General features: G+C 35.0%; 2 protein-coding genes across 2 annotated transcripts; both read right to left on the bottom strand.

Annotated features, from left to right (window-relative positions):
- Positions 1-836: 836 nt before the first annotated feature.
- LOC132266835 (cytochrome P450 81Q32-like) lies at positions 837-2,739 on the bottom strand. The gene is made up of 2 exons (XM_059767824.1): positions 1,764-2,739; positions 837-1,672 (listed from the first exon to the last, which is right to left on the bottom strand). The coding sequence occupies exons 1-2, from the start codon at positions 2,643-2,645 to the stop codon at positions 1,067-1,069; spliced, it is 1,488 nt and encodes a 495-aa protein (XP_059623807.1). The 5' UTR covers positions 2,646-2,739; the 3' UTR covers positions 837-1,066.
- A 7,555-nt stretch (positions 2,740-10,294) lies between these two features.
- On the bottom strand, positions 10,295-12,198 carry LOC132266834 (cytochrome P450 81Q32-like). The gene is made up of 2 exons (XM_059767823.1): positions 11,218-12,198; positions 10,295-11,126 (listed from the first exon to the last, which is right to left on the bottom strand). Exons 1-2 carry the CDS (start codon positions 12,097-12,099, stop codon positions 10,521-10,523), a joined length of 1,488 nt encoding a protein of 495 aa, XP_059623806.1. The 5' UTR covers positions 12,100-12,198; the 3' UTR covers positions 10,295-10,520.
- Positions 12,199-16,958: the final 4,760 nt, after the last annotated feature.

Below are 16,958 nucleotides of genomic sequence, written 5' to 3'. Positions count from 1 at the left end.
TTTACATGGGATAAATTTATGGATCTCTCATCTCTATGTTACATTTAATCATTTTCTGTGTATAAATATGTTTTTGATCCTTTATTTAAAATATGTACGGATATTTGGATATATAATATATATATTTTTGTCATGCCATCCTATCTCTTGGAGGCCCATTTGGAACAAGAGCGGTTAAATCATTGTAGGCTTGTACATTAATGTTAATTATTTATTTGTTATTGAAAATTAGAAGAGATCCAGAATTAAGCACTGAATTACAGCACCTTAATTATTGAAAATTTAGAAGAGAAGAGGATGCGACAACAAAGCTTGGTGGATTCCAAAAACAAAATATTAGTAGACAATATTTAAATATTTGAAGCATGGATTTGGGCTGACTTCTCGTCCATGCATGTCACTTCTGCTCCGCATGTTTTAAATAAGAAATACAATACAATATTAAGGCTTCGTTTGTTTCGACAAAAGTTAAAATATTTTTTTATTTTTATTTTTTTAGTATTTGGCAAAGGTCTATCTCAAAGTTGAGGTCAAATCCATCAGGCAGACATGTAAAATAACTTGTCGAAATTTGATGCATAAGTTATTTTTGTTAAATTTTAGTTTTTTTTCTTAAATATTTTACATCAACCACCAAACACTAAAAAATAAAAAAATATTTTTAAAAAAATATTTTATATCCAAACAAATTGAGCCTAAATAAGAGAATACAATACAAAAATCTTCTACTCAAAAACCAGTTTAATCTGACTTGGACACGAGAGAAAAGAAGACAAAAATAAAAAAATAAATAAAATGTTACCTTAAAATCTTTATTGACCATTAACTGCAACAAATAAAGAAATTGTCATGTTGCCATCTTATTTCTCAAACCAATCCTTTTTAAAACTATTACAATAACAAAATATTAACAAACGAAAATCAAATGTTTAAGAAACAGTAAAAATGCATATTTAAACAACTACAAAACTTGAAATATATATATATATATATATATATATATATATATATATATATCTACATGTAACAATAGTCGCTCGATCATAGACTATTTGCTGCTTCAAAATTAAACCACCTTCTTCATAATGTCACGTGCTTTACACATGGCCTCCAGTGGCTCAGCTTTGGCCATGATGGTCCCTCTCCCTTCAGCCAAATCCACTTGCTTCTCACTGACCCTTTCCCACTCAAAGCACTGAATCATTGAGCCCAAAGTCAGGCCCAGCACACGTTGGGCCAGTCCAGCCCCAGGACAAGACCTCCTACCCATCCCAAATGGCATTAACTTGTGTGCCTCAGCTTCCCCTCCTTCGAACCTTTCTGGCTTAAAGCTTGTAGGGTCATCCCAAACCTTGGGGTCTCTGTGGATAGCCCATGCATTAACCAACAAAGTCGTGCCACGTGGAATGTCATATCCACCGACTGTACAATCATCGGAACACATGTGTGGTAGCAAAAGTGGTACAGCTGGATACAGTCGGAAGGATTCTGAAATGATGCTATGAAGGTAATGCAATTTGGAGAGATCTGGTTCGTCAATTAAACGATCTTGACCTACATGAATGTCCAACTCTGCTCTTGCCTTCTTCAACACCTCAGGATGGTTAAGCAGAAGAGACATTGTCCATTCCGTTGTCACCGACGATGTGTCTGTGCCCGCAGTTAACAATACCTGCGCGCATGTTACAAGTTAACAAAGTTACTAAAATTATTTTCAAATGCGAAAAATGTATAAAAATGTTTGTTTTGGAGTATGTAGTAACCATTATAAGCCCTTTGATGAGCTGATCCGTGTAGTAGTCGGGTTGTGATTCTTGCAAAGAAAGCAAGTGGTCAATCATGGTATTTTTACTCTGATCGAGTCGATGCTCATCAATCAGACCTTGCAAAAACACATCCATCTCCTTACCAATTCCCGCCAAATTCTTCTCGAGGTTCTTATAATCAATCCATCTTAAAAAAGGCAAGAAATCTCCGGGATTCGATACACCACTGTACTGGAACAACTGTTTTATCAGCTCCCGGAACTTCTTCGCCTCCTCGTGGTCCGCCACGTCTTCGCCGTAATACCGCTTCCCTGCAATCATCCTCATCATGATATTAAAAGTCAGCTCCGTAAGCTTTGATTTCAGCTCAACTTTTGCGAAATCCTCAGATGAGTTTTGGTACAGTTCGCGCAGCAAAAGCTTGATTTCGTCCCTTCGAATGGATAAAAAGGCGTTGAGTCGACTCGTAGAGAAGATCTCGAGAGCACTGACACGGCGGAGGTTGCGCCAGTGGTCGCCGTAGGAGGCTGCGAGGATGGTGGTGTTGTTGTAGCCAATGTACTTGCCTATCAGTGAGGTTGGGCGGTTGGCGAAGACGACATCGTTTTTGGTGAAACATTCCTCCACGGTGGACGGTGATGACACCACCACAAACAGGCGAGTCCCGAACTGTAGGGAGAAGATGGAACCGTATTTTTGTGACAGGCTGAGTAAGGTTCGGTGGAGTGGTTGTTTTAGCAGGTGGAGATGACCTATGACCGGAAGAGCCCGTGGGCTCGGCGGGAGGTTCCGACGTCGAGTTCTTGTTTGTGAGAAGAAGTTGAAAGCTAGGACAAGAAGGAGAACAGAGAGAGATGCGTATAGCAAAGAAAGTTCCATGGGTGAATCTATCGCTAGAATGCTTTTTAATGATTAGTTTCTAACGAGGTTTGACTGCAGCTGCATGATATAATATTGAAGTTCCTATATATATATACATATATATATATATATATATATATATATGTATATATGAATATAAAATGAGCCGTGTACGTTTATAAGAATGTTTCGCCAAGAAATATGTTGTAAATTTTGATAGGTCTTTTTCTTTGAACTACAGAAAATTAAGAATGGGTTTTGGGGGTTGTTAATCTGATAATCCTTTGTTGAGTGGACTTTTGCATCATGCATGACACAATAAGAAAGTGTCGTTAGTGTGCATGTACTTAACGGCTTTGGGCAGGAGTGACGATATTGGTGTGGGTCCGTTGAAAGTTGACACAGCTTCTTGAATATCAAAATATGACTTTTCTACAATTATTACTTTCAGATAAGGTTTGGGTTTCAAACAACCAACCACAAATTAGAAGAAAAAAAAAAATTGTTTTGAATTTGACTATATAATTCTCGACTAAAATTGACACGTTGAGTAAACATTTCATATTTTTGTTTGATTTCTCAATTATTGATCAATGTGTCAAAAGTTAAAGAGACTTGTAAGGTTAAGAGAGTTGTAAATGATTGAGATGATTTTGTAAGAGAGTTGTAAATGATTCAGATGATTTTGTAATTTATTGAATGAGTTCTATATGTTTTTTGTTTTTTATTGTTTGAAAGATTAGGAAATTTGCACGTAACTCAAAATTTTTAATTTTGGAAGGTAGACATGGTCATACGTTGCTGAACTGCATCCCCAATCAAATACTTATCAACATAACTTTTATGCATTCCATACCTACACACATATACACACACATCTATTTATAAACAATAGATCGTAGAGAAAATGAATATTGAAATTAAAAGTTTTGGGATCCGGTGGTTGTATGTAGATGCATATATTTGGAGAGAAAATTTTGAGATGAATTATTAAGGATAAAAATGTCAACTTAAACATTATGTTAATTGTTGAAGGAATTTCAAAATTGCTTCCACCAAACAACTTTTTTCTTTTAAATTCCTTCCATTAAAATACATTAAAGGAATTTTAAAATTTGGAAGTCTCCCCAAACAGAGCCTTATTATAATTCCACTTATAACTTAGGGTTCATAAATAAAAATAAAAAATGAGTTTGTGTATTAAAAGTGGTGTAACCTATATCCATAAATAAAAATGTTAAAGAGATTTTGGTAAGAGAATTAGTGCTGAACGTAGAGTTTAGTTAGTTAGTTTCCAACATGAAATTGGCAAAAGAGGTTAATGCACTGAAAGTGATTGGATGTATAACTTATGTCCATGAGTGAATAAAAATGGTAAGAGAGTTTGTGCACAGAGAACTATAAATAGATTATTGCAATAGGATTATATAGCCAAGTTACCGTATATACCTTTGGTAGCTTAACGTTGTTCAACATTATTCTTGCTTTGTATGAGTCAACCTCAGGCCAAATTGTGAATTTTGATATGTCCAGTCTCTTTTTTAGTTGAAATACTCCTTTGCCAACTCTAGTTTTATTATTTACTTAATATCCTGAGAGCGGGTGCCAAGAGAAGTATTTAGGCCTTCCTCCTATAATAGGAAGGTCTAAAAGAGAGGTATTTAGTTTTATTGAAGATAAAATTGCAAAGAAAATTCGGTGATGGAAAGGAAAATTTTTGTCGCTTGATGGTAGAGAGGTGTTGTTAAAAGTTGTGCTTACCGCAGTTCTCTCTTACACTGTCTAGCTTCAAGCTCCTGAGAAATATGTGCGACAAGTTGAAGAAACTATTGTCTCAGTTTTGATGGGCGGGTTGGGAGGAAAAGTTTAAAATTCGCTGGATTAGTTGGGATTGTATGGTGAAACCTAAGTCATGCATGTAATGGGTTTGGTTTTCGGGATGTGGAGGCTTTCAATCTTGCTCTTCTAGCTAAAGTGGGGTGGAGCTTCAAGTGCAGAAGACTAGTTTGTTGTATGAAGTTTTGAAAGGAAAGTATTTTCCTTCCTCGGATTTTTTGAAAGCGGGAAAGGGGCATAATCCATCTTCAGCTTGGAGTAGCATCTTGGTAGCTAGACTAGTGGTGGAAAAGGGGTTGCTATGGAAGGTAGGAAATGGGAAAAGTATTTTTTGTTGGGAGGATAACTGGCTGCCTCATTCAAAAAAATTTAGGCCAACCACTGTTGCTAATTATTTTAACGTTTTTGGAGTTTCTGATCTCATTGATGTTCGGACTAAGTCTTGGAAACAAACTTTCATTTCTCAGGTTTTTTGCCCCTTTGATGCTCAAAAAATTCTCCAACTTCCACTTAGTATAGTGGAACGAGAGGATCAAATGGTATGGGGATATGATAAGCGGGGTGTCTTCTCAGTAAAGTCAGCTTATTTAGTGGCTTTGGAGCTTTGTCAGGGGCAGGGTCAAGGTAGCGGTGCACAAATTAAAAGTAGTACTATTTGAATTTTGGAGAGCTATTGGAAAAAGTTATGGAAGGTTACAGTTCAGCCTAAGATTACTCATTTCCTTTAGAGATGTTTGCATAATAAAATTGCGGTTTTGAAAATTTGAAAAGGAAAAGATTGGCTGCGGATAATTTGTGTAAAGTTTGTGGCGGTGGAGTGGAAACTTTAAAACACTTAATCTGCGATTGCCCCAGAGCTTCCATGGTTTGGAGAGTTTGCCCTTTTAGGGTAGATGTCTTTCAAATTGCAGGGGGCTCCTTGACAAATTGGTGGTTAAATTTGGTGAATGAATGGAATGAAGTCTCAAATAGATTGTCTTTGTAAAGGTTAGCATCTACTGTGCGTTGGTTCCCATGGAAAGCAAGAAATGCTTTTATTTTTAAGTCAAAGAGGTGGTCTATTGAAAAATTTGTTTATTTGGCTATCAATAGTTTTATGGACTATCAATCTGTTCGAGAGCCTTTGTATTCGATGTTGACTATTCCTTCCCCGATGGTGCCTATTGATCTATCTCGGGGATGGGTTAAGCCTCCTATGGGTGTTCTCAAGGCTAATATTGATGCGGCCGTTGACAAAGAAAAAGTTGAAATTGGTGGTGGGTTGGTCTTGAGAGATCATCATGGAGTAATATTAGCTGCAGCAACCTTCTTTTTCACTCATATTTCTGATCCGTCTGTGGCTGAAGCATATGTGTTGAGACAGGCTCTATTAAGGGTCGTTGGATGGAGTTTCGTAAAAGTTTAGTTTGAAATGGATGCTCAGGTTATTGTTCGGATCGTAAATGGAAAGCTTTCTTGTCCTTTACGCTTGCAGGTGTATACAGAGGACATTATTTTTTGTTTGAAGTCTTCTCATTCTTTCACAGTGCACTTTGTCAATCAGGAAGGAAATGTCCCAGCTCATACTTTAGCTAAATATGCTTTGCACATAAAAGCTAATGTATGTTTCTTGGACCATTTTCCTCCTGACCTTTGATTGTAACTCTTGTTAATTTTATTTACCTTTCTTGTCCAAAAAAAAAAATCATTATTTTTCTTTAAATTAGTCTACTAAGTGTTAAATAGTGTTGGGGCAAAGCGAAAGCAAAAGAAAGAAACAAAACAACAATTCAAACCACAACACAAGATATATACGTGGTTCACCTAAAATTAGAGTTACAGCCACGGATGAGAAGAGATTCACTATATATGTAGAGATATTACAATAGTATAGAATTTTAACACCGGACCATGCACACAAATTCTTGACCGAGTTTTCCGTGTACTCCACGAGACTCCCTCTTGCCATCAGTGTTCACTCTACCAAACCCGTAACTCACCCCTACCATCAACGTACTCCTTCATGAGACTACATCTCTCTCAACTTATAACTCTCAATAATAGCCTAAGTGTCTATTTATAGAATCGCATACCCAATTCCTTTGTGGACAAGGATTACAATTTCTTAGAGCCTAATTCACGTCTCTAAGATTCTCAAAATTTTGAGAAAGCCTAGCTGAACTTTCAAATGGGAGACCCTTTATACATAAGGTTTCACCAAAAAAAAAAAATTATAAGAGGGCAAAATTTTCATTAAAATGAGACGATAAGCATATAAAATATATTAATGTTAAAAGCATACAAAATAAAACCCGCTCTTGGTGCTTTATAAAGAGCATGATTTAGTTTACATAAAAATAAAAAAAAAAAGAAATCTTTAACCCAACTTAATCACAAAAATCAAAATTCAACTTCATGTCAAATGTGACCATTTTGCATTTTGAGATACAAAATTATCAATTAAAGTGTTACAATCAAGTTTCTCGAACATATCATTGATCGTAAGTAGGATTTGACCATTTTCAACTTTGAAAAGTTTATCTCAGTAAAGGCAACTGTAAGTATGGTAATCAATAATATATGCAATTTAAGAATTTGAAAAATAATAACCTAGCCTTTTTTATAAAATATAATACTTCAACCGCCTTTTTTTGTTTCTCTTGGTAAAGCTTCTCTTTAAGACTTGTAACTCTAAAAATAATTTTATCACATAAATATCATAAACCATGTCATGTTGTAAGAGATCTTCAAAATTATTTTGGAAAATGTGACAGTTGATTGTTCCAATTAATTAAAAATTTGTTTGTTTTTTTAAATAACATAAACCAGTTCCTAAATTAAATATAAAAAAAGAAAATAATATTGCACTCTACTTTTTTACGATTGCACTCCAATTCTCTTATTTCTTTAAAGCAAATGATTAAAAAAATTTATAAACTCATTTATGCATCATTCCTTAATTTATAATATCATAATTGGGTTATAAAAATTTTATTTCTTGTAATAAAAGAGAGGAAAAGTGAAAGTAGGTGGATGTTGACGGGTCACTTTAATAACTTTCTTTTTTTATGTCACCTTGCTATCTATTATAATTCTCTATTTTTATTTTTTATTCTGAATTTGATTCTTTGGCTGTGGCTATAGAATTTAACATCATCTAAATTGAATGAATGAAAAAAGATATTAAATCATTTCTCGTAGCTTTGATGGAAACTACTGCTTCTAGTATCATTTTAGTATACTAACAAATAAATTTTTTTCAAAATTTCATGGGATACACATTTTTTTTTTTCCTTCTGAATTTGATACTGCTTCTGGTATCATTTTTCTAAGATTACAATCAGGCCGATCTACTTATTCCCTGAATTATTAAAAATCACATGAAAAAATAAATAAATAAACTCGAAGCATTCAATGCTAAAAGAAAAAATTACCATCATCACTAGCATCGAATGAGTGACCGGTCAGAGAGGCTGGAAGTAACCCAAAACCTTAATTGCCATGAGACAGAGTGGAGACCAATAGATCTTTCCATAAGTGAATTTGTTGTCTATCAATTCGTCTTCAAGAAATTGAAATTACTGGATTTCAGGGGTAGAGTTGTGATCTGGAGAAGAAGCTGATAGAGTATTTTTTGAAAAATGCTAAAGTATTGCAAAAGATGACAATTAACTCTTGTAATTCCAGAAGAACATCCAGAGAGGGAGTTTCTCAATAAACTGCTGGTGTTCAGAGGGTTTCATAACCTGTCAAAATTTACTTTCTTAAACATTAGACCATCCCACATATCTACTTACGTATCAAATTGGCTTGTTAATATTAAGTTTCAGTTGGATTCTATCTAGTGGGAACCGGTAGGAAAAATGGGACCCAATAGCCAAGTACGTCAAAAAGGCTTCTGACTTTCTTGAACCGGTAGCCGATTTGGGAACCGGTAGCAGAAGTCCATCTTGAACCGGTAGCAAATTTGGGAACCGGTATCAAGAGTCCTGACAGCATTCGAACTTTCAGTTTCCTTATTCTGCTAAATACCTTTTAAATTCCACTTTCCTTCTAAAGTCCTATGCACGAGATTTCCTTTATTTTATGAAGTAATAGGACTTTGCAAACCTCTATATAAACCATGTCATACACAAGGTTTATTAAACGGCTTTTAATCATTATTCATATATCATACAGAGCCTTATGAAGAAAATCCCTCTCAGAAATTAATCAAAGTTGATTGTTCTGTAGCCTTCCTAGAACATACACATATTCACCTAGTTAGGTTAGAGTTGTGGAGTTCAAATCCTGAACGTGATCATACAGTTGTATCAATATCGATCAGATGAAGCAGATCTTCTTCTAAATCATTCAGACAGTTGAAGAATAGAGGTAAATGCAATCACACTTTTGAAAGGGTTGGAGCATTAGTGGAGTGTTGTCTGATCTACCTGCTACTCTTCTACAAATATCAAGTGTCAATCTGAGATCAAATTGTTGTTGGACGAGGAGTCGCAAAGTCAGAGGATCGTCAGCGGTTGGTGTGGTGTAGAATGATAGGGTATGAGGCAGAGTCAAAGTTCGATATACTTTGTTTCAAGCATAGTGGATTGGTTTACTTTAAATTGCACAGTCCACGTAGTTTTTCCCATAACAGTTGATGTATTTTATCAACTGGGGTTTTCTCGCTAAAATCCTGTTGTCATCTCTAACTTTATACTTTGCATTATTTTTTTTGCATGTGATTAATTGTTTAATTGTTAAAACATAAAATAAGTAAAGTTGTTAAGGACACAGATTTGTTTTACAAAACAAGCTAAAACTTTCTAAGTAATTTCCGCTGCATACGACTCACAATGATTACCATTATAAAAAGAATAGGTTTATATATGCACTTGAACTAATAATAATTTCTCTCTTTTTTTTTTTTTTGGCATATTGTATGTGGTTTTGGGGATTAGCTTCTTGCAACTCCATTCACTATTTTTTTTGTTTAGCATGGTTTTTGGACAAACTCACTTTTGTACTTTTTATTTTACATGGGATAAATTTATGGATCTCTCATCTCTATGTTACATTTAATCATTTTCTGTGTATAAATATGTTTTTGATCCTTTATTTAAAATATGTACGGATATTTGGATATATAATATATATATTTTTGTCATGCCATCCTATCTCTTGGAGGCCCATTTGGAACAAGAGCGGTTAAATCATTGTAGGCTTGTACATTAATGTTAATTATTTATTTGTTATTGAAAATTAGAAGAGATCCAGAATTAAGCACTGAATTACAGCACCTTAATTATTGAAAATTTAGAAGAGAAGAGGATGCGACAACAAAGCTTGGTGGATTCCAAAAACAAAATATTAGTAGACAATATTTAAATATTTGAAGCATGGATTTGGGCTGACTTCTCGTCCATGCATGTCACTTCTGCTCCACATGTTTTAAATAAGAAATACAATACAATATTAAGGCTTTGTTTGTTTCGACAAAAGTTAAAATATTTTTTTATTTTTATTTTTTTAGTATTTGGCAAAGGTCTATCTCAAAGTTGAGATCAAATCCATCAGGCAGACATGTAAAATAACTTGTCGAAATTTGATGCATAAGTTATTTTTGTTAAATTTTAGTTTTTTTTCTTAAATATTTTACATCAACCACCAAACACTAAAAAATAAAAAAATATTTTTAAAAAAATATTTTATATCCAAACAAATTGAGCCTAAATAAGAGAATACAATACAAAAATCTTCTACTCAAAAACCAGTTTAATCTGACTTGGACACGAGAGAAAAGAAGACAAAAATAAAAAAATAAATAAAATGTTACCTTAAAATCTTTATTGACCATTAACTGCAACAAATAAAGAAATTGTCATGTTGCCATCTTATTTCTCAAACCAATCCTTTTTAAAACTATTACAATAACAAAATATTAACAAACGAAAATCAAATGTTTAAGAAACAGTAAAAATGCATATTTAAACAACTACAAAACTTGAAATATATATATATATATATATATATATATATATATATATCTACATGTAACAATAGTCGCTCGATCATAGACTATTTGCTGCTTCAAAATTAAACCACCTTCTTCATAATGTCACGTGCTTTACACATGGCCTCCAGTGGCTCAGCTTTGGCCATGATGGTCCCTCTCCCTTCAGCCAAATCCACTTGCTTCTCACTGACCCTTTCCCACTCAAAGCACTGAATCATTGAGCCCAAAGTCAGGCCCAGCACACGTTGGGCCAGTCCAGCCCCAGGACAAGACCTCCTACCCATCCCAAATGGCATTAACTTGTGTGCCTCAGCTTCCCCTCCTTCGAACCTTTCTGGCTTAAAGCTTGTAGGGTCATCCCAAACCTTGGGGTCTCTGTGGATAGCCCATGCATTAACCAACAAAGTCGTGCCACGTGGAATGTCATATCCACCGACTGTACAATCATCGGAACACATGTGTGGTAGCAAAAGTGGTACAGCTGGATACAGTCGGAAGGATTCTGAAATGATGCTATGAAGGTAATGCAATTTGGAGAGATCTGGTTCGTCAATTAAACGATCTTGACCTACATGAATGTCCAACTCTGCTCTTGCCTTCTTCAACACCTCAGGATGGTTAAGCAGAAGAGACATTGTCCATTCCGTTGTCACCGACGATGTGTCTGTGCCCGCAGTTAACAATACCTGCGCGCATGTTACAAGTTAACAAAGTTACTAAAATTATTTTCAAATGCGAAAAATGTATAAAAATGTTTGTTTTGGAGTATGTAGTAACCATTATAAGCCCTTTGATGAGCTGATCCGTGTAGTAGTCGGGTTGTGATTCTTGCAAAGAAAGCAAGTGGTCAATCATGGTATTTTTACTCTGATCGAGTCGATGCTCATCAATCAGACCTTGCAAAAACACATCCATCTCCTTACCAATTCCCGCCAAATTCTTCTCGAGGTTCTTATAATCAATCCATCTTAAAAAAGGCAAGAAATCTCCGGGATTCGATACACCACTGTACTGGAACAACTGTTTTATCAGCTCCCGGAACTTCTTCGCCTCCTCGTGGTCCGCCACGTCTTCGCCGTAATACCGCTTCCCTGCAATCATCCTCATCATGATATTAAAAGTCAGCTCCGTAAGCTTTGATTTCAGCTCAACTTTTGCGAAATCCTCAGATGAGTTTTGGTACAGTTCGCGCAGCAAAAGCTTGATTTCGTCCCTTCGAATGGATAAAAAGGCGTTGAGTCGACTCGTAGAGAAGATCTCGAGAGCACTGACACGGCGGAGGTTGCGCCAGTGGTCGCCGTAGGAGGCTGCGAGGATGGTGGTGTTGTTGTAGCCAATGTACTTGCCTATCAGTGAGGTTGGGCGGTTGGCGAAGACGACATCGTTTTTGGTGAAACATTCCTCCACGGTGGACGGTGATGACACCACCACAAACAGGCGAGTCCCGAACTGTAGGGAGAAGATGGAACCGTATTTTTGTGACAGGCTGAGTAAGGTTCGGTGGAGTGGTTGTTTTAGCAGGTGGAGATGACCTATGACCGGAAGAGCCCGTGGGCTCGGCGGGAGGTTCCGACGTCGAGTTCTTGTTTGTGAGAAGAAGTTGAAAGCTAGGACAAGAAGGAGAACAGAGAGAGATGCGTATAGCAAAGAAAGTTCCATGGGTGAATCTATCGCTAGAATGCTTTTTAATGATTAGTTTCTAACGAGGTTTGACTGCAGCTGCATGATATAATATTGAAGTTCCTATATATATATACATATATATATATATATATATATATATGTATATATGAATATAAAATGAGCCGTGTACGTTTATAAGAATGTTTCGCCAAGAAATATGTTGTAAATTTTGATAGGTCTTTTTCTTTGAACTACAGAAAATTAAGAATGGGTTTTGGGGGTTGTTAATCTGATAATCCTTTGTTGAGTGGACTTTTGCATCATGCATGACACAATAAGAAAGTGTCGTTAGTGTGCATGTACTTAACGGCTTTGGGCAGGAGTGACGATATTGGTGTGGGTCCGTTGAAAGTTGACACAGCTTCTTGAATATCAAAATATGACTTTTCTACAATTATTACTTTCAGATAAGGTTTGGGTTTCAAACAACCAACCACAAATTAGAAGAAAAAAAAAAAATTGTTTTGAATTTGACTATATAATTCTCGACTAAAATTGACACGTTGAGTAAACATTTCATATTTTTGTTTGATTTCTCAATTATTGATCAATGTGTCAAAAGTTAAAGAGACTTGTAAGGTTAAGAGAGTTGTAAATGATTGAGATGATTTTGTAAGAGAGTTGTAAATGATTCAGATGATTTTGTAATTTATTGAATGAGTTCTATATGTTTTTTGTTTTTTATTGTTTGAAAGATTAGGAAATTTGCACGTAACTCAAAATTTTTAATTTTGAAAGGTAGACATGGTCATACGTTGCTGAACTGCATCCCCAATCAAATACTTATCAACATAACTTTTATGCATTCCATACCTACACACATATACACACACATCTATTTATAAACAATAGATCGTAGAGAAAATGAATATTGAAATTAAAAGTTTTGGGATCCGGTGGTTGTATGTAGATGCATATATTTGGAGAGAAAATTTTGAGATGAATTATTAAGGATAAAAATGTCAACTTAAACATTATGTTAATTGTTGAAGGAATTTCAAAATTGCTTCCACCAAACAACTTTTTTCTTTTAAATTCCTTCCATTAAAATACATTAAAGGAATTTTAAAATTTGGAAGTCTCCCCAAACAGAGCCTTATTATAATTCCACTTATAACTTAGGGTTCATAAATAAAAATAAAAAATGAGTTTGTGTATTAAAAGTGGTGTAACCTATATCCATAAATAAAAATGTTAAAGAGATTTTGGTAAGAGAATTAGTGCTGAACGTAGAGTTTAGTTAGTTAGTTTCCAACATGAAATTGGCAAAAGAGGTTAATGCACTGAAAGTGGTTGGATGTATAACTTCTGACCATGAATGAATAAAAATGGTAAGAGAGTTTGTGCACAGAGAACTACAAATAGATTATTGCAATAGGATTATATAGCCAAGTTACCGTATATACCTTTGGTAGCTTAACGTTGTTCAACATTATTCTTGCTTTGTATGAGTCCTCAGGCCAAATTGTGAATTTTGATATGTCCAGTCTCTTTTTTAGTCGAAATACTCCTTTGCCAACTCTAGTTTTATTATTTACTTAATATCCCGAGAGCAGGTGCCAAGAGAAGTATTTAGGCCTTCCTCCTATAATAGGAAGGTCTAAAAGAGAGGTATTTAGTTTTATTGAAGATAAAATTGCAAAGAAAATTCGGTGATGGAAAGGAAAATTTTTGTCGCTTGATGGTAGAGAGGTGTTGTTAAAAGTTGTGCTTACCGCAGTTCTCTCTTACACTGTCTTGCTTCAAGCTCCTGAGAAATATGTGCAACAAGTTGAAGAAACTATTGTCTCAGTTTTGGTGGGCGGGTTGGGAGGAAAAGTTTAAAATTCGCTGGATTAGTTGGGATTGTATGGTGAAACCTAAGTCATGCATGTAATGGGTTTGGTTTTCAGGATGTGGAGGCTTTCAATCTTGCTCTTCTAGCTAAAGTGGGGTGGAGCTTCAAGTGCAGAAGACTAGTTTGTTGTATGAAGTTTTGAAAGGAAAGTATTTTCCTTCCTCGGATTTTTTGAAAGCGGGAAAGGGGCATAATCCATCTTCAGCTTGGAGTAGCATCTTGGTAGCTAGACTAGTGGTGGAAAAGGGGTTGCTATGGAAGGTAGGAAATGGGAAAAGTATTTTTTGTTGGGAGGATAATTGGCTGCCTCATTCAAAAAAATTTAGGCCAACCACTGTTGCTAATTATTTTAACGTTTTTGGAGTTTCTGATCTCATTGATGTTCGGACTAAGTCTTGGAAACAAACTTTCATTTCTCAAGTTTTTTGCCCCTTTGATGCTCAAAAAATTCTCCAACTTCCACTTAGTATAGTGGAACGAGAGGATCAAATGGTATGGGGATATGATAAGCGGGGTGTCTTTTCAGTAAAGTCAGCTTATTTAGTGGCTTTGGAGCTTTGTCAGGGGCAGGGTCAAGGTAGCGGTGCACAAATTGAAAGTAGTACTATTCGAATTTTGGAGAGCTATTGGAAAAAGTTATGGAAGGTTACAGTTCAGCCTAAGATTACTCATTTCCTTTAGAGATGTTTGCATAATAAAATTGCGGTTTTGAAAATTTGAAAAGGAAAAGATTGGCTGCGGATAATTTGTGTAAAGTTTGTGGCGGTGGAGTGGAAACTTTAAAACACTTAATCTGCGATTGCCCCAGAGCTTCCATGGTTTGGAGAGTTTGCCCTCTTAGGGTAGATGTCTTTCAAATTGTAGGGGGCTCCTTGACAAATTGGTGGTTAAATTTGGTGAATGAATGGAATGAAGTCTCAAATAGATTGTCTTTGTAAAGGTTAGCATCTACTGTGCGTTGGTTCCCATGGAAAGCAAGAAATGCTTTTATTTTTAAGTCAAAGAGGTGGTCTATTGAAAAATTTGTTTGTTTGGCTATCGATAGTTTTATGGACTATCAATCTGTTCGAGAGCCTTTGTATTCGATGTTGACTATTCCTTCCCCGATGGTGCCTATTGATCTATCTCGGGGATGGGTTAAGCCTCCTATGGGTGTTCTCAAGGCTAATATTGATGCGGCCGTTGACAAAGAAAAAGTTGAAATTGGTGGTGGGTTGGTCTTGAGAGATCATCATGGAGTCATATTAGCTGCAGCAACCTTCTTTTTCACTCATATTTCTGATCCGTCTGTGGCTGAAGCATATGTGTTGAGACAGGCTCTATTAAGGGTCGTTGGATGGAGTTTCGTAAAAGTTTAGTTTGAAATGGATGCTCAGGTTATTGTTCGGATCGTAAATGGAAAGCTTTCTTGTCCTTTACGCTTGCAGGTGTATACAGAGGACATTATTTTTTGTTTGAAGTCTTCTCATTCTTTCACAGTGCACTTTGTCAATCGGGAAGGAAATGTCCCAGCTCATACTTTAGCTAAATATGCTTTGCACATAAAAGCTAATGTATGTTTCTTGGACCATTTTCCTCCTGACCTTTGATTGTAACTCTTGTTAATTTTATTTACCTTTCTTGTCCAAAAAAAAAAAAAAAAAATCATTATTTTTCTTTAAATTAGTCTACTAAGTGTTAAATAGTGTTGGGGCAAAGCGAAAGCAAAAGAAAGAAACAAAACAACAATTCAAACCACAACACAAGATATATACGTGGTTCACCTAAAATTAGAGTTACAGCCACGGATGAGAAGAGATTCACTATATATGTAGAGATATTACAATAGTATAGAATTTTAACACCGGACCATGCACACAAACTCTTGACCGAGTTCTCCGTGTACTCCACGAGATTCCCTCTCGCCATCAGTGTTCACTCAATCAAACCCGTAACTAACCCCTACCATTAACGTACTCCTTCATGAGACTACATCTCTCTCAACTTATAACTCTCAATAATAGCCTAAGTGTCTATTTATAGAATCGCATACCCAATTCCTTTGTGGACAAGGATTACAATTTCTTAGAGCCTAATTCACGTCTCTAAGATTCTCAAAATTTTGAGAAAGCCTAGCTGAACTTTCAAATGGGAGACCCTTTATACATAAGGTTTCACCAAAAAAAAAAAAATTATAAGAGGGCAAAATTTTCATTAAAATGAGACGATAAGCATATAAAATATATTAATGTTAAAAGCATACAAAATAAAACCCGCTCTTGGTGCTTTATAAAGAGCATGATTTAGTTTACATAAAAAAATAAAAAAATAAAAAAAAATAAAAAATCTTCAACCCAACTTAATCACAAAAATCAAAATTCAACTTCATGTCAAATATGACCATCTTGCATTTTGAGATACAAAATTATCAATTAAAGTGTTACAATCAAGTTTCTCGAACATATCATTGATCGTAAGTAGGATTTGACCATTTTCAACTTTGAAAAGTTTATCTCAGTAAAGGCAACTGTAAGTGGGGTAATCAATAATATATGCAATTTAAGAATTTGAAAAATAATAACCTAGCCTTTTTTATAAAATATAATACTTCAACCGCCTTTTTTTGTTTCTCTTGGTAAAGCTTCTCTTTAAGACTTGTAACTCTAAAAATAATTTTATCACATAAATATCAGAAACCATGCCATGTTGTAAGAGATCTTCAAAATTATTTTGGAAAATGTGACAGTTGATTGTTCCAATTAATTAAAAATTTGTTTGTTTTTTTAAATAACATAAACCAGTTCCTAAATTAAATATAAAAAGGAAAATAATATTGCACTCTACTTTTCTACGATTGCACTCCAATTCTCTTATTTCTTTAAAGCAAATGATTAAAAAAATTTATAAACTCATTTATGCATCATTCCTTAATTTATAATATCATAATTGGGTTATAAATATTTTATTTCTTGTAATAAAAGAGAGGAAAAGTGAAAGTAGGTGGATGTTGACGGGTCAC

Source organism: Cornus florida, unplaced genomic scaffold, assembly GCF_030987335.1.
Source record: "Cornus florida cultivar Cherokee Brave unplaced genomic scaffold, ASM3098733v1 CherokeeBrave_3.0.0_Hap2_Chr07, whole genome shotgun sequence".
NCBI lineage: Eukaryota > Viridiplantae > Streptophyta > Magnoliopsida > Cornales > Cornaceae > Cornus > Cornus florida.
This window is presented reverse-complemented; position numbering and strand designations above follow the sequence as displayed.